The sequence below is a fragment of the Alosa alosa genome, chromosome 11 (assembly GCF_017589495.1).
Source record: "Alosa alosa isolate M-15738 ecotype Scorff River chromosome 11, AALO_Geno_1.1, whole genome shotgun sequence".
Classification (NCBI taxonomy): Eukaryota; Metazoa; Chordata; class Actinopteri; order Clupeiformes; family Clupeidae; genus Alosa; species Alosa alosa.
Window position 1 is genome coordinate 1,129,833 of NC_063199.1, and position 18,536 is coordinate 1,148,368.

The window sequence follows — 18,536 nt, forward strand, 5'->3', positions numbered from 1 at the left end:
AACTTTGTTACGTAGGTCTTACTTAGGACATTTGGGCTATGTATTTTTCAACTTTGTAACTTTTATACTTTTTAAACTATTAATTAAAAACTATCAAAATTTCCCCATAGACTTAACATTATGATTATGACATCACAATACGGCCGTTAAGCAATTAGAATCCTATGGCAGGTGTTCCGGCCACCTGGATCAACTGCCATTTTTTTTTAACATAGTTAGCATGCTAGCATGTTAGCATGCTAGTAAGCATTTTTTGTAAAACTGCTAAAAATGATTAGCTAAGTTAGCTAAGTAACATGGTTAGCATAGTTAGCATGCTAGTTACCTTTTTAGCAAAACTGCTAAAAATGATTAGCTAAGTAACATGGTTAGCATAGTTAGCATGCTAGTTAGAATAGTTAGCATGACTACTAAAAATGATTAGCTAGGTTAGCTAAAATCACATGGTTAGCATAGTTAGCATTTTAACATTTTTAGCATGCTAGTTAGCATAGTAACTTGGTTAACATTATTATCTTTGTTAACATAGTTAGCATAACTGCTAGCAAACATTAGAGCCATTCCAACTGTCAGTTATCGTCAAATATCTACCTAAATAATTTAACCATTTAAACTATCCACTTATTTAACTGTTCAGTCATTCCAACAATATTAAACCTCATCTACTTAGCAACCAATATAGTTTGTTTTTACTCTGTATGATATTTAACGTCATATTTTTGCATTTTCATGCACTGTATTTCCTTCAGGAAATGCTTTTCTAGTTTATTGTGTGGCCCCCCATGAACGGAATTCCACGAAACTTGGCGTGCATTCAGAGGGTGTCATAATGATCCTACACTTCCAATTTTGTGCAGTTTTGACTATGTTAGGTCACAGATACCTGCGATTACAACACCTCATTTTTACTTTTTTGTGTTTAACTAGGTGGCGCTATACATGAAATGAGTGGTTATGGAGTGGGTTGACATGGCCCCTTGAGATCAACATACAAAAAAAATGGTCCTCCTAAACCTTACGGTTCTCGAGATATTCACAGAAAACTGTGTCTGCCCTACCCTCCTTTCGGGGTGCAGTCCAGCAGGGGGGGCTACAGATCAAAAAAAACGATGGTTCCATGCTATCCATATGGGGTTACATGCCCACCAAGTTTCGTCTACCCCGGTCTTTCAGTGTCCCGGGAAAAAAAAAAAAGAAGTGAAATTATGATATTGAAATCGCACCACCACTTAGTCAAAATATTGAAATATGCAGGTGACACCACCATCATCGGCCACATAGTGTAAAGGATAAGTCTCAATACCCCAAAGAGGGGAACTGGGCTTTTCCACTGCATGGTATCTGCTCAACTCGCCTCTGAGCTTTTTTTGGTTTTCCATTAGCAAAAACTGGTACCTGGTTCCATTTTTAAAACATCCCTCAGCCATACTGTGCTAGCACAAGCAGTTCATTTTAACAATTTGCATAAGTAGACTAGCCTAGAAATCTAGACGCACCCTAGCAGCAGCAAAAAAGCTGCCCAGGCTAGTCTAGCAACTCTCCATTGGCTTGCGAGCTGGAAAAATTAAACTTCGATAGGGCCAATCACATTGTGTATAGAGTCGTTAGGCGGGCTTAACATAATCATTGATGGCAGAGTTGAAACGGTTCGACGTGAATTCCCTGCTACTTGAAAACAAAGAAGGTGGATATTGCTGTTGGCGAACAGCGTGACACAAGCTTTTTTTAAGTTGGCAAAAGTTTGAACTAGCCAACTAGCTCCGCTGGTGGGAAAACGCATGGGACTCATGAGTTGTAGCGCTTATTCCGTCCCTCAGACTGAGCACTGCGAATGGTGAGTCCCCAGACCCTACATTTTAAAGGAAAATTCCGGTGTGATATTGACCTAAAGTGTATTGAAACATGATACCGAGTGTGAACGTATGTCTCATAGCCCATCTCGGCTTGTCCCCTGCACTCCAAAATCTGGCGCTAGTTAGCCGATGCTACCAACAGCTTTTTCAATAGTGGTGCTTCGGGCATCGGGCTAGCCATGCAAATAAATCACTGTTTTACACCCATTTACGAGGCTCAATGTATCTCCACACTTCATTGGTAGACTTCCAAAAATAATTCAGTGGAAATGCATGGATTCCAGTTTCTTCCAGTAGCAGCAACTGGAATCCATGCATTTCCACTGAATTATTTTTGGAATCTGATCCCTTATCATACCTGTTCATTCTTACTCGTTGCTCGACTTATCGTCACTAAATTCAAGATGGCTGCAAACGCTAAACTTTGTGAAGATACTGTCTGTATAAATTGTCTTGTAAGTAAACTACCAGTGCTTTTTCAAAGTTCTCAATGTCTCGTTTTAAATGTCAGGGCCCTCGGAAGTCTACCAATGAAGTGTGGAGATACATTGAGCCTCGTAAATGGGTGTAAAACAGTGATTTATTTGCATGGCTAGCCCGATGCCGAAGCACCACTATTGAAAAAGCTGTTGGTAGCATCGGCTAACTAGCGCCAGATTTTGGAGTGCAGGGGACAAGCCGAGATGGGCTATGAGACATACGTTCACACTCGGTATCATGTTTCAATACACTTTAGGTCAATATCACACCGGAATTCTCCTTTAATCGTCAGGCTATAACTAGACTGCATTATATATAGACCACTTTGCTCTCAGTCACAACAATGCAATGGGGAACTTGCAGTTGCCTTCCAATAACCGCAAGGAGTTCCCAGTACCATGTTTTGCCCCATCTTCCTGTATTGCTTGTATTTGCCCGATGGCCACTTTTCTGTATTTTGCTGTGGTCAGACAAATTCTTATCAGAATTTTAGTCTGGTAACACATTATGGGTTTGTGTTTCAACCTAGCTTGGAGACCACCCTGAATTTACATCACCAACAACATTTGAGAAAGTGAAATGTTTTCTGTTTGTCTGTTAAAGATATTGCGCTGTCAATATCTTGTATAACAGATGCAAAAGAGGAATCTAAATATCTTGCTTCTCCAGCAGCAGCGATTTTGTTGTAAACAAAATCACCTCAAGCACGCCCAGGTGACGTGGGTGACTTCTTCACTGATGCTCATTTGCCCATTATTGTATACAGCCAAACAATTTGATTAGCCCGAACACATCTTGATCAGGCATGTAAATTTGTCAATGGAGTGACTCCATACCGAATTTCCTGCCCTCTAATTTTGTGGATGGGGTAAATTCAGGCTAGCTTCCATGCTAATTTTTCTGTTCTCACACAAACAAAATTCTACTGTCCCTGTCATTCGCCAGCAACGAGTTAGCCTCAACTCTCTTGTTCTCAAGCAAACCTGCCAGTGAAAGTAAAGAAACTGTATAATGTGAGTGTTTGGCGTTGTCCCATTACAAAGTTGCCCCAGTGTAGATGCTTAGCCAGCTAACTTGCTGAGTCAATAATGAACAGTCATTATTGACTCAGCAAGTTAGCTGGCTAAGCATCTACACTGGGGGCAACTTTGTATGGGGACAACGTCAAACACTGTTGTTTTTGTGTCCTTCAATAGGGCTCAAGTTGAAAAATGCCAGAATTCTCCTTTAATTCTTTATTTTTTCTGTTGCTGTTTGCTGTTTCAACTATTAACCTTTCCATACATATTGCTTGTATGTATGTATGTAATGTCTTATCTTTAGGTTATTGAGTGGCACAGAAAATTGGAAGAGGCCCGACTGCTGGAGTTGAAAAGTAATAGAGAAGTTAGTATTCAGAGGGAGGAAATCAAATACTTGAAAACTGTGATAGAGGAACAAGAACGGTCCATCAGTGCTTTGGAGGATGATCACATTAAGGACAGCAAGGTAAACCTGTTCAAATACAATTGATTAAATGTATAGGCCTAGTCCATGCTCAGTTAGATAGTGAGCATCTCCCAGGATAACTTTGTAAACATATCAGCAAACCATTACTGTAGTTCTTCCTCTACTTCTGCCAGATCTACACTTACAAACATGCACACACAACATTAAGAGCAAATTTATTGAGACTTGCTCCTGAATAAGTAAGCTCCAGAATTAACTTTTGGGACAAAAAAACAGCATAAATGCCGACTGGCAAAAACAGAATGTCATAACATAAAAATCTCATAAGCCCATATTTAGCTGCAAAAAGGACATAGACAATATATCAAATATTGAAAGTAAATTTGATGCTAGCAACGTGTCTCAAAAATGTTGGAATGGGGGAAACAAAAGGTGGAAGAAGTTTTGTAATGATAAAGACAACATAAGGAGGAATATTTCACAACAAATTAGATTCACTGGCACCATAATCATTTAAGAGATGCAGTCTTTCAGAAGTAAAGATGTAGCCTGACATTACACTCACATTCTAGTCAGGATTAGAGTCTGATACTGCTCTATTGGGATGTGATTATGGTGTGTGAACAGGGGTTTTTCTTCTCCACAAATGCCGCCTTCTTCTCCACAAATTCTTTAACATTGTTTTCTGGTCATTGCAGTGTCGATATCTTGTACAACAGACGTGATCGGGAAATCTAAATGACCTTTTAGCAACAGCGTTTTAGGAAGAACCGGGAAGAATGACACACTTTTTATTTAAATGTCACTTACAAAGACATCATACCATACTGAAAGCTAATATTTTGTCACTAGCAACCCACATCTGTCCTCTGTCAAACACAGCTGCATTTTCAGCTCTCAACAAAATCGTTCAGGAGTTCTGGTCCGAACCGTGGTTTGGGCATAGTTGCTCCACAACGTACAAGTCCAGACCTTGCCACAAATTTGCGGCAACCTGAAATTTCAAGGGCATTCACAAATGCTGGTTAAAACTCCATGCAAAACTCCATACTATGCAAAAAAAGAAACCATATTTACATATGATACAGAAATGTTGCCGACTTATCTTGGCCGAGCTCAATTAAGATTGACTGAGACAAAGAGGAAAACTATCCTGTGGTTAGACCAATCCAAAATATTCCAAAAGGCAGCCAAGCCTCAACGAACAGGAAGAGTTCAGAGAGTAAACGCATGTTGTATCATAGGAGATGTTTGCAGTGGGACAATAAAGAAAGCCAAGAGTAAATAAACTGTATTCGCCAGCAGTATTATTTGATTATTTAAACCACCGGACAACTTTGAAAAGCCGGATGAATGGCCTGCGTGGAGACAGAGGTTCACACGATTCAGGTCGGCGGTGATGTTCAGGTTAGCACACTCATTTACGCTATGGGCAACGAAGCCGAAAATATATTCAAAACATTCGTCTTTATGGAGGAGGACGACAAGAACCATTATTAAAACGGTGCTCGCGAAATTTGACGAATACTTCGTACCGAAGAGAAACACAATAAGAGACAACAGAGACCAGGCGAAATGGCAGAGATGTTCATACTGCATGAATTAAATGAAAACTGTGACTGGTGAAAAGAAAAACAAACACATTAGAGACAGACTGATTGTGGGAATTTGTGATAAAGAACTGTCCAGACTACTGCAATTAATGTCTGACCTCACTCTAGAGAAAGCAGTGACAATGGTGAGACAAGCGGAAAAAGTAGCATAACAGATAACCCAACAAGAGCAGCAAGCACAGCTCACCGTACAAGAAGTGAAACACAGACGCCTAACACAGAAAGGATGGAAACCGCAGGCGAAAGAGGGAAACGATGGACAGCACTACTCGGGAGATTTCAAGTGCCGTCGATGCGGGAAAGAGAAACACAAAATTCCAACCAAATGCCCAGCATTAGAGTCGGAATGCAGAAAATGTGGGAAAAGTGGCCATTGGGAGATACATAGTTTTTTGAGTTAGTGAGGGAAGTTACTCAGAACAAAGAAGAAGAGGAAATCTTCTACCTAGGGGCAGTAAGTAAAACAAAGTAGTGTTGAACAGTGGACTGAACAGATTCACATAGGACACACTCCAGTCAGATTTAGAATCGATATAGGAGCAGATGTCACTGTAATGAACGTGAAAAACATTTAGAGCTCTTAGGCCTGAAAGAAAGCTTGAGGCGCCCAGCAGATCATTAGAAAACCCGGGCGGGACACTTGATATAATGGGCCAGTTCACTGCTAGTGCACTGCATAAAAACAAGAAATATATCTTCAACATATGCGTAACAAGAGGGCCTACAGTTAGCAACCTGGGAGACAGCGGTAGAGATGGGGATGGTGAAGAGAATACAGCAGGTTAGGACAGCAGTGGGACCCCAGGGGGTGCTCAAAACCGACTCAGTGAAGATACACCTAAGAGAGGGAGCTGTCCCATATGCTGGACACACCGCCATTAGAGTCCCTCTGCCGCTTCTTCCCAAAGTCCAAGCAGAGCTACAGCGAATGGAGGAACAGGGTGTGATCATAAGTGACCCAACCAACAGACTGGTGTGGCCGCCTACCAATTTGGCGGCCATGTTGACTTATTCCTGCTAATAGAGCTCAATGGACTCAACGACATCTACATATCTATGATATTGACTCTTTGATGAACCGTTTCTTGTCCTCAAACTGCCGCAGACACTTCCTAGCAAAGATTCTAGAGCGCTCTAAGCTTCCTAGTAGGCATCTGTCTAGTTCTCCTGTAGTCATAGAGATAATAAACACTAACACAGTTCTGAACTCCCAGTCGGCTGAATGGCGTTTTAAAGGGATGTGGACACCGGCGTCATTGTGAGTGCGGTGCACTCTGCTTTCAACATTCAATTACTTTACATTAGATTCCATTGTTCTCAATACAACTCCGCACTACAGCATCACACTTTGCCTCCGCCGCCGTGTAAATCACGATTCCGTTCGATTTTGTTGGCGCAGCTCCATAAAATTAATTGTTCATACGTACACTGGTGCCGACTCATGTGTACGTAGTCCTTCAGTCGACATAGAATTAAAATATCACCGAAGCACTTCAAGTTTAAGTTTTAATCTAGCCTACGACATAAACATTGTTTACACTTCTACACTGTTACACGCAAACTGAACATAGTTAATGGAGATAAGGACTAGGCTATTTCTGTTTGTTATGCACTTCATTGAAATGTGCTGTAGGCCTAGCCTACATTTTGCACACTTCCTTTTGCACACTTCCATGTTCCTTATTGTCAATCCTTATTTTGTTTGTTATGCCTTTTATAATGTGTATACATTTTGTGCATGTACCTCTGCTGTAGCATTTATGTAAGGGATAATGTATTGTCCGTCGGTAATTATCGGAAAATAAGTCCCAACAGGGCGAACAGAACCCCAACGCACATTGGAGGTGTTTTGCTTCGACCTGAAGGAACTGATAATTACCAGCGGACAATACATTATCCCGCTTATTATATGGTTACTTGCCATAACAAGAAAAGGAACTTAACACCAGGGGTCTTTAAAAATGATTTTGCTACCGTTTAGTGGCTTCCACTGACAAAATAAATAGTTCGCCACACAGATAGGACTTCACAGTTTCAGGTGTTGCGTGGCAACATCTTACTAGCTGACTTTCACTTTTAATGAAATTTCATTGCAATAAGCGAACAAACTTCTTGTGTAATGATATGAAAGACGTGAATCAAAAGCACAAACCCGTTGCCATTGACAGCGGTCATTATATACTTTGCAGCGGTAATTATATAGATTAACATGCATCCGAACGTTGGGAAGGCCCATTCATGTGAAAGGAACTTTCTGCAGCACTCTGAAGAGCCATGTAATAACTTGGTGTATCAGCTATATTTCTGAATAATACATTGTGTTGCCTCTTGCCTCAGGCCTGCTGCACATCTTTTGAATTTTTATTTGAAATAATCAAATACGTCTTAAAGTTAAGTTCATTAAGTAGCTTTCTTTACTTTCGTTTGATTCCCAATCAAGACACTGGTAAGAATTGCTTTACATTATTTATAGGGACTTCTGGAAAGTTCAGAAATGCAAATCATGTGATAATACATGCATATGATAATGTTATAATAAATATGCATATGAATATTTCAAAAGCAGGCTCTCCAAGGCTTCTTGGGGTGTTACAGTATTTGTATGACTAGGGCAAAAACTCAAGTCTTTTAAGGTTTAATGTAGGAGACATATAGGACTATAGGAACCAAGAGCTTTGTAATACTGAGCTTAAAGTCCAATCACCTTTGTAGCCTTTGGTTTCATTCCTTGATTAATTCACCTCTGTGCTGTCAATTAAAGTCTGTTGAATTCTGCGTTCTTTGAAATCAGTGTTAAGACACATTTAGACACGTATTCCACAGGAGTTCTATGATCTTGATGACAATTCACAGATTCATGAGGAGCATCAGTTGCTTTGGGAAGAAAGGGAGGTGGAATTGGAGCGCCAGCTGGAGCACTATGAGAAACAACAGAATCAAGTTGACAATGCTACTCAAAAGGTATCATACAAAAGTTATCAAAATAATCAAATTATAATTGTAATATGTAATGATTCATTGTTGTTCACTCCGACTGTGGTTTTCAGATAAGTGGTGTTCTCCCGGATCCAACTCTGACTGTCTCTCAGCAGCTGAATCATTCCCTGAGGAAAATTAAAGAGCTCATTCACACTGTTGCAGAGAAGCAAGCGACTTGCAATTTGCTGGAACAGGTGTATATTTTTGGTGACCCTAGAGCTCCCCCTAGAATCGCAAAATATTTATATTTTACCTTGTCGTCGTAAATACTTCTCACGGCTCTAACCAGGGGCGTAGATTTGCGTGGGGACCGAAGGACGTGTCCACACCAATGTCAAATTACGACTGAAATGTCCCCACCAATATTCAGGTTGAAATGGGGGGGAAAGTGGTCACATGCGCTACACAAAGAGTTAAAACATTTCTCACTTCAGTGCTGCAGATCATCTCATACAGATCTTGTAATGTGCAGTAGCCTATAAGGGTAAATCGCGCTGATTTGAAGTTACCTATAATAACTACCAGTGAGCCGCAGTCTCCTGCGCAGCATGGCGCAGCGCTTCAGCTTCACTTCATTACAAGGCATATGAAGTACGTCCAAATTCACCCATTCTTCTCTGTTGAACTCCTCGAGAAGTAGGCTACTCATCACACATGTCACATGAAAGAGCCTTTTCTCAGCTTTTAAACGGTGCTAGCTAGCCACTATTTGATGTGACAAACAGTTCGCGAGAAAAATAACTTAAAGAGATTTAATAATTATTCTCTGCGCCCATCTCCACATCCATTCGTCTCGGTGGAATATTGTAGGCCTACACACTCTTCACGCAACACATGACAAACCATACATCAGAATAAACAGCAGACCTTACCGAACACAAAGGTGTAATGCATTCCCGTGTAGCCTATAGTTAGCTGTTCCAGAGTAATCCGATTTTGAAATAAATTGTAGCAAAATTCAACATGGTCTTTCAGCTTTAAGCATTTCTTAAAACTGAGCTGTGCTTACATCGCCTAGATATCTGTAAATATTAGAATCAGAGAATATACAGGCAGCTCACGGTTAAGAGTTTGTCAATGTAGCCTTAATGATTTATTTTCACAAAATGCTAAGCATGCCTGCATTTACGTTTTAAACATGCATTTAAATTTAACTGAGCTGTGCCTAAATGGGTCAATGCGTTGATTTCATAACAGACCAAATAGAAAATGAATGCTAAATGTTAAATATAGCCTACATATCTGTACATATTAAAATCAGATTATGTTGGCTACACAGTATAGTTGGTAGCACATTGGTAGCACATTTTCTACTTTTTCTATTTTATAGTGGCTGGTGAAAGAGTTGAGGGGTTTTTTTTCTTTGGGGGTTAGTAGGTAGTGTCCCCACCAAAGCTCAGACCAAACCTACGCCCTTGGCTCTAACCAGCTATGCTCTATAGCTATGCTAGGTGAATGATTCCCCATTTTTTCCCATTAAATTGGCTTTGAAGCTATTATATTACTCCGACCGTTTTCAACAACATAGCGGCCTGTTGTTTGAGGTCACAGATACATAGCTTGAGTTATTCTGCTGGTGGCTAGCTCAGGCAGGTAGCTACATAGCTACATAGTTATGCTATCGGGGCAGATTTTAGACTATGTTTGTGCTTCTTAAAAGGAACCCCGACTAGTACGACATGTTGACCTTACAAGAATAACGTTGTCAGCTATAAGAAGGTGGTATAAAAACACTCCAAACGTTTTAGTGTTTATTTTTTAAAAATTTAGAAAACCTGTTCCTCGTAGGCCGCCATGGTTATGTACGTCTCAATGCTTTCTGGGTAGTGATGTGACTTGGTTGAACCGGCTAGGTCTTGACAGTAAGCCTAGGCTACAGCGAGATGAGCACGTCTGCCGTTCAGCCTTTTCAGTTTGAACCCGAGCTCACCATAAATGCAAAAAATAAAATCTAACCAAGTGTTATTGATCCTATCAAGATCAAAAAATATATTTAGTATTGTTTTTAGTATGAATAGACTTACCTAGCGTTCTCTATTGGGGTAAGTGTTCCTTTTTCCAGGCTATGTTTTCGATGGTAACCAATTTGTCAGTCAATAGTGAAAGTAATTAACTGTGTATAACTGTTTTGTCATTGACTGACACCACGGTGAAGTTAGTTTCACTTTGCCAATGAGTTCAAATAATAGACAAGTGCAGATGCGTGTAGGCTATACTCTATCTATCTATCTATCTAGATAGATAGATAGATAGATAGATAGATAGATAGATAGATAGATAGATAGATAGATAGATAGATAGATAGATAGATAGATAGATAGATAGATAGATGGATGGATGGATGTAATGTAACCTAGTTGTAGGCCTAGGCCTAATGTTTATTGTGAAATAAAATAAGTAGCCTAGAAGGGAAAATTCAAAATGAGGAGAAATAAGGCAAGATAAGAGTAATTGGGAAGAAAAACAGAGTAGCCTTAGCTATTTTAGGATCTTAAAGTGAACTTAGATAATAGACCGCACCTTTTTAGCAGCAATCTGGGTTTTTAAGGCAGGAATGATTATTTGCCATCACTTTGGCCTTGTGCTCACTTTTTTGACTGATTGAGGTCTGGACTATGGCTGGGCCACTCTAAAATGTTGATATGGTTCTCTGTTAGCCATTACTTTTGGCATGTGACAGTGTCATTTTCAGTCAGAACAAACAACATATTGATAAAGAGAAAATCAGCATTAATTCAATATTTGCCAGGGGTATGAATTTTGTTCTTAACTGTGTGTGTGTGTGTGTATATATATATATACAGTTATATATATAGCCTATACAGGCATGTTAAACATTTTGATGCTCTGAAATTTTCAGTATGTGGACCTCGCTGAAGTTTAATTGAATACCCCTTATTTAGTGGAATAACTGTTCCGTACGGTCTCGCGTGCAAGCAGATTCCTTCAAATGCACCACTGACTATCAAAATACTGATGCACTGTTTGAAGTTGCGCTGCTTGCTGTTAAAAGGAATGTCCGATGTCATTATCATTGGTTTAAATGATGTTACGCCCAAAACACACCCATGACTGATTAAGAAACTTAGGAACGCCTTGTTGCGCCATCCTCCCGACGTTTGATAACGAAAACACTCCCAATGTGGACTCGACATCCCACTAAATTTAAATAAGCTTTTTGCCAGTGACCATGCATTTTAAACTTCGATAATAGGGCCCTTTGACTGATTTTAAGGAGTCTTATCAAGACAAGTTTACTCAACACACTGGCAAGACAAATTTGCTTGTTTATAGGACAAATTTGCTTCATGCATTGGCAGCCAAATTTTCTTGTTTTCAGGAAGAGATGTCTTAAAATAAGTCAAACTCTTCTGAAATTATTTTAAGAGAAAAAGCTAGGTAAGTCTCTTTATACTGAAAAGAATACCAACTAGATTGTTTGATCTTGATATAAGATCAATAACATTTGGTTAGATTTTATTAGATAAGCAGTTTTTGGAATGCGTCAGTGCTAACTATGCCTTTCCCTATACAGAAACTGAAAGAGAAGGAAGAAGCATTATGGAAAGCAGAGCAAAATGTTCTCACTCGAGACAAGGTCATTAATGAGTTGCGCCTTTGCTTGCCAAACATTGCTGAGAAGGAGAAGATCTTAGCAACCCTCAGCAGACAGGACAATCTTGAGAGCCAACCTGCTTTCAGAGTGGCTCAACAAACTATAAATAGCCTTCAGGGACGCCTGAACCAGAAAGAAGAAGTCTTGAAGAAGTACCAACATCTTCTGGCTAGAACAAGACAAGTACAGTACAGTCGCTGGTGTTCTATGACATTAGATTTCATCTATATTCTTAAGTCTCAATACATCACAAATACTTTAAAATATAGTTACAGTCTTCTCATTAACAGGAACAAGAAGACATTACAAAAAAACACAAAGAAGATATGCAAACTCTTCAACAGAAGCTTGAACTACTTACAGAAGCTTCATTAGGTCACCTGAAACAGACAGCTCTGGTAAGAACACTACAATATAATGAATGTAGCCAGTAGTACAAGGACAGTGGTATACAGTGAAAGATTGTACGATTATCATTGATATTTTTCAGGACTTAATGAAGAAACCCTTTATTACCATACCAACCACAAAACACCTAGCTCGTTTAGCTGAATTGGAGCAAACTGTGGCTGAGCAAGAAAACTCCCTCACCACCCTGATGGATAAGATCAAAGAGAAGACCGCAGAGTTGGACAAACAGAGACATATCATGGACATCCAGGCCAGAAAACATGTCATGGATAAAGACAAGTACATAATATTTTTAGTCACTACACCATCTTGGCTTTTTTTAGATTCAACTTTATTGTCCTTGTGCAGATTACAAGTACAGAGACAACAAAATGCAGTTTGTGTCTAACCAAAAACTCTGAAAAATGCAATGTGATATACAAAGTAGGTGGTGCATAGACAGAACAACAGATATAGTGCAGTGTAGACAGTAGTATACAGTTGTTTTCAGAAGGTGGTTTAGAGTAGTATAAATTAAATAAATATAAGTATGTGCAGTGTATTAGCAGTAACCTTATAAGAGCAGAATAAATATGGCTATGTATGAACAACATGTACAGATATGTGCAATGTAGTGGCAGTACCATTATAGTAGTAGTAAGAACAATATAGATATATGCAGTGTATTAACAGAATATATTACAGAAAAACTGAATAAAAATGGATATTTAGTATGAACCATACATATGTACAGTCTACATACAGCTATGTGCAGTGTGGTAACAGTACCATGGTAGTGCAGAAACTTAAAGGGAAACTTGGCAAGATTTCCCCCTGGATTTGTTTACAAGCTAGCAAAACGGTTAGCATAAGTCCGGCAGACAATTTGGATGTTACAAGGTAAGAAACACGATTTATGTAATTATATATATGTAATTACAGTATGTACATTTGTAAATAAATAGACACTATTGATGGAATAGGGTAGTACAGTTGTGGGGGGGCTGGGGGATGTCTGCCTCCTTGTTGTCCCTGTCAAGGCTGCCATGGTTGTGGACACCTCAACAGGCACAGGCAAGGAGGCATCAGGCGGGGATAGGGGGGTGATGAGTTTTTTGGATGTCACCAGAATGCAGAGCTAGAGTTTAGTAGGGTGACAGACGCAGGAAAGAAGCTTCCTCTGAACCTGCTGTTTCGGGTGTGGAGGGACCAGTGGCCGGTTGCACAAAGCACCTTAAGTTTTTTCCCTTAAGTATGACCCTTAACACTTAATTTCTCCTCAGGTAAGGGATTTACTTAAGGGTGTTGCACAGAATACCTTCAAATGTTTCCTTAGTTAAGGAGAAACGTCAAGGGATTTACTGCACTGAAAGGGATTTTCCGGCATGAAAATTCTATAGTTTCCACGGAGATTGTTCAACAGCTGTAGCCTAGCTAACTGCCTTTGCCGCGATGCTGTTAGTTAACCCACCGAACACAGTGCTTATATCTTATCATTCATCTTACCTTAATAATATTAGCGGAAATTATCCAGGTAGCAAGTAAAACATGTTATATACTTGAACTGAACAATACTAGTTGGCAAGTTAGAAATGATCCTGACTGTCATCAGTGCACCAACGTTTTGCCTAGCAAACCGAACCGAAGCTCATAGGCTAACAAGACATCCACATGAATTGTTAACGTTAGCCTACGTAAACCAAACAATAACAATACGGCATGTTTCTGATAGGCCTATCTATTTGACAGAGGAAGCATATTTTTATATTGTTTTGAATGGTCAAAAGTAGTTAATAAACTTCATTTATCAGCATCAATTCAGTTAATAATATGGTTAAGGTAAAGTCAGATGTCCCTTAGGATTTTCCCCTTAGTTAGACTACTAAGGTCTTTTGTGCAACAGTTTAAGGGATTTCTTACAAGATAAGGACAAACCCTTAAATACTAAGGGAAAATGTTAAGGAAGGAGAAAACTTAAGGGTGTTTGTGCAACCGTTTTTATTTTAAGGGACCCTTAAATCAGATTTTAAGGGAAAAACTTAACTTAAGGTGCTTTGTGCAACCGGCCACTGTCCTCTCCCCTGAGGGGAGTGGGGTGATCAGTCTGTGGTTGGGGTGAGAACAGTCTTTGATGATGAAGTGCGCCTTACGCAAGCATCGCTTGCCCTGGATGGAGTGAGGAACCGGAGATGCATTGGGCAGTTTTCACCACCCTCTGCAGTGCTTTCCAGTCATGGGTAGGGCAGTTGCCATACCAAACTGTGACACAGTTGGTGGGGATGCTCTCGATGGTGCAGCAGTAGAAGTTAACCAGGATCTGAGGAGACAGATGGACCTTCTTTAGTCCACGCTGAAAGAAGACGCTGGTGAGCCTTTTTGATCAGGTAGAGGTGTTGAGGTCAGAGATGTGGACACCCAGAAACTTGAAGCTGGTGACACGCTCCACCTCAGTCCCGTTGATGAGAATGGGTGTGTGTGTGCCAGCTTTAGACTTCCTGAAGTCCACGATGAGCTCTTTGGTCTTCTTGGTGTTGAGAGCCAGGTTGTTATCAGTGCACCACGATGTTAGGTGCTGGACCTCCTCCCTGTAGGCCGTCTCGTTATTGCTGATGAGACCAATCACCGTAGTGTCATCTGCAAACTTGACAATGATATTAGAGCCATGTACAGGTGTGCAGTAGGTGAAGAGGGAGTAGAGGAGACACATCCCTGTGGAACGCCAGTGTAACCCTAACCCTAACAGACTGAGGTCAGTTGGTTAGGAAGTCCAGACTCCAGTTACAGAGGGAGGTATTGATGCCCAGTTTGGTGATCAGTTTGGAGGGGATGATGGTGTTGAATGCTGAGCTGAAGTCAATGAACAGCATTCTTACATAGGTGTTGCTATTGTCAAGGTGGGATAGGGCAGAGTGAGGTGCCGTAGAGATGGCATCCTCTGTTCTCCTGTTCTGACGGTAGGCGAATTGGAAGGGGTCCAGTGAGGCTGGTAAACAGGTCTTGAGGTGGGCCAGGACCAGCCTCTCAAAGCACTTTATGATGATGGGGGTGAGTGCGAATGGACGGAAGTCATTAAGGCTTGTTGCAGTGGAGTGTTTTGGCACCGGCACGATGGAGGTGGTTTTAAAGCACGCGGGGACAGCTGCCTGGGCTAGTGACAGATTAAATATGTCAGTCCAAACCTCAGTCACCTGCACTGCACAGGCCCTGAGTACGGGTCCGGGGATACCTTCAGGACCAGCAGTGGTGGAGAGTGTGAGGGGCTGGTGATCTGCAGATACCACAGCCTTGATGGCCACCTCCTTGTTGTCCCTATAAAAGCGGCTATTGAAGTGGTTCAGCTCATCAGGCAGGGAGGTGTCGGTGACAGGGGGTTGGAGTTAGTAGTTTTGTAATCTGTGATGGCCTGGATGCCTTGCCACATGCGTCGGGAGTCAGAGTTATGAAATTATCCTCAATCTTTAGCTTGTGGATGTGCTTGGCCTTTTTGAGGCCCCTTTTCAGATCAGCCCTGGATGAGCTATAGGCTTGAGCATCACCAGATCTGAATGCGATGTCTCGTGCCTTCAGCAGGAGTCTGACCTCACTGTTCATCCTTGATACAGTTCAAAACGGAGGAGGCATATGAATCAATGTCCGTGTGGAGGTCATGGGTGGCCTGAGTTGCAAACAGCTCTTCAGTCAGTGTTTTCAAAACGCCAGTTCAGTGTTTTGAACACAATAAGGGTAATATACAATACACAATAAGTGTATAATAGCCTTATACACCAATATCTTCCTAAGATTTTCTTAAATCTAAAGTGCGTTCAAATTTGCAAGTGTTTTTGGCGAACGTTTGCAAACACTCGCAAACTATGAAGATAAACTATGGGGCACCTAACCCCTTCACTGTGTGCTAAGTGTGTTTCACTAATTCACGGATTGGGATAAAAAGGATCAAAAGAGTATATAGTTAGACATACTGTAAAAGGTGCAAAAGTCGCGGGCACATTTAACTGCAGATTTTGCATGCGCACACTAAGTCACAAATCTGTAACAGTAAATTTGAAGTCTATGGAATCAAAACAACGCCATAAACTACATGGGGGCTACGGGTTAACAAATCCTTGTAAGTATGTATAAGTATATATACTCTTTTGATCCCGTGAGGGAAATTTGGTCTCTGCATTTATCCCAATCTGTGAATTAGTGAAACACACACAGCACACAGTGTACACACAGTGAGGTGAAGCACACACTAACCCGGTACAGTGAGCTGCCTGCTACAGCGGCTCTCGGGGAGCAGTGAGGGGTTAGGTGCCTTGCTCCCTACACATAAAACGAAGCACCAACAACGTAGTTAGCGAACCCAGAGTTTATTACAGAAGACTAAAAGAACGCTTACCAACTGTCCCCCCTACCTGCTCCTCTCGAAGGAAAGTCCGTATAAGGCATTATCTTCCGGCAATAAACGTCATGCTCTGTGTGAGATCTCAGTCTTCTGTGAGATTAACAGTCTTCTGTAATAAACTCCGGGTTCGTTAACTACGTTGTTGGTGCTTCATTTTATGTGTAGGGACCTTGAGCAAGCTACTGACGAGGTTTGATGCTGTTTTGAATGCCGGCTGATTTGACAATACCAGACCAAGAAGCCATGGAATTTTCTTCGTACAGGTACAGGTCTTGTAAAACAGTCTTTTTAATAAACTCCCAGTACACTTATACTACTGCAGAAGTATGGTGCTATTTTGAGCATGATAAGTGGTTAAAAAAATGTTCCTTTTGGATATGTTTGGCAGCCTGCCCTAGGACTTCCACTGTTGATTGGAGGTTGGAGGTTGATTTTGCTTACAGCAAAAAACTTGTTGCTAGAGTAGCTTAACGTTTAGATGTCGCTATCACGTCTGTTGACAACAGAAATACAGAAAATAGCGATTAATGCATTCATCAAGTAGAAGGATGTTTTGGCCGTTATCCCTACAGGATTCACGGTAGGCTATCCAATTGTGTTCAGAATCTTTTTTTCCCTTGTATCGGTTGAAATATGCCCCATAATCATGTCTCAATGCTCCAGTTCCAGACTCAATTCTGATTAAAATTGAGTTGGCTACGTCAGGCTTGTGTACATGGGTTTTAAGAGCAAATTTCTTTGTAAGAACGATCGAAGAATGATACTCAATGACTTTTTCTGATGGAAAACTACCAGTCAGAGAAACACAGTTCCAATTGGAACTATCCAATTTAACTACCAGGGACTGAAAACAGAATGATTTTCATTTCGGTTCGTTCTAAAAAAACTTTATTTTTTCGTTCCCGTTCCAGTGTTACAAGGCCACTCCTCTAAATGGTAACCAATTAGAACGTTATAGAAGAATGGTTGATAATGTTCCTTTAAAAATGACATTGCCTTGTGATTTAGGCTGCATAATTGGAAAAGGCAGTAAGATGGTGTTGGATATGAAAATCCTTTTTTGATCAACTCATAATAGGCCTAGCATATTATACAGGGGAGATACTGATTCATAAAATCTGACTAAATTCATCCTTTGAGGGGTCTGGGGAACACTGTGTGGGCAGGTGACTTTCCAAGCCTATGACTTTTGAATAATATTTAAAGAAAATTAATCTGAACGATACGTACCGTTATTAACCGGTTATCTAAAATTGAAAATAGTGTTTTCACTCCGGAACAAATGAAGTTTGTTTTGTTCCCGTTTTTGGTTACGTTCATCCAAAAATTTAGTTTGATTCCGGTTTTCGTTCTTTGAACTGTTTCTAATCCCTGTTACAGTACAATTCACTTGGTTTGATACGGTTTTGTGGGCATTCTTTTGCTGTTATCAAAATGATTATTTGAAAATCAAATTTATGCATGTGTCTTTTTAGCATACTAGTACAATATTCTAATGAAATTCGCATTACAGGCTGGAAGAGAGCTACAAAGCTCAGAAAAAAGTTGTACAACAGGAAGCTGAGGAACTCGGAACACAGGTTGCTCAGATGGAGAAACAACTGCATTGCCTTCAGACAGAGTTGGATTCTCAGAAAGAGGCTAATCTTCGCTCACCAAGCCAAACCATGAAGAATCTTGTGGAGAGCCTTAAAGCTCAGCTTTGCCTTAAGGAAAAGCAACAGAGGGTTGTCAATGTTACAGTAATTGATTAATGAAACAAATCAGAT

The 18,536-nt window shown here is 40.5% G+C and overlaps 1 protein-coding gene across 1 annotated transcript in view; it reads left to right on the top strand.

Moving 5' to 3' along the window:
* cep290 (centrosomal protein 290) overlaps positions 1 to 18,536 on the top strand; it is a gene marked incomplete in the record, with an annotated part of 207,938 nt that overhangs the window by 162,554 nt on the left and 26,848 nt on the right. Inside the window, 7 exon segments of the mRNA XM_048256361.1 lie at positions 3,657 to 3,821; positions 8,249 to 8,356; positions 8,443 to 8,568; positions 11,910 to 12,173; positions 12,281 to 12,388; positions 12,481 to 12,680; positions 18,281 to 18,494. Of these exon segments, the coding sequence (XP_048112318.1) occupies positions 3,657 to 3,821; positions 8,249 to 8,356; positions 8,443 to 8,568; positions 11,910 to 12,173; positions 12,281 to 12,388; positions 12,481 to 12,680; positions 18,281 to 18,494 (1,185 nt within the window).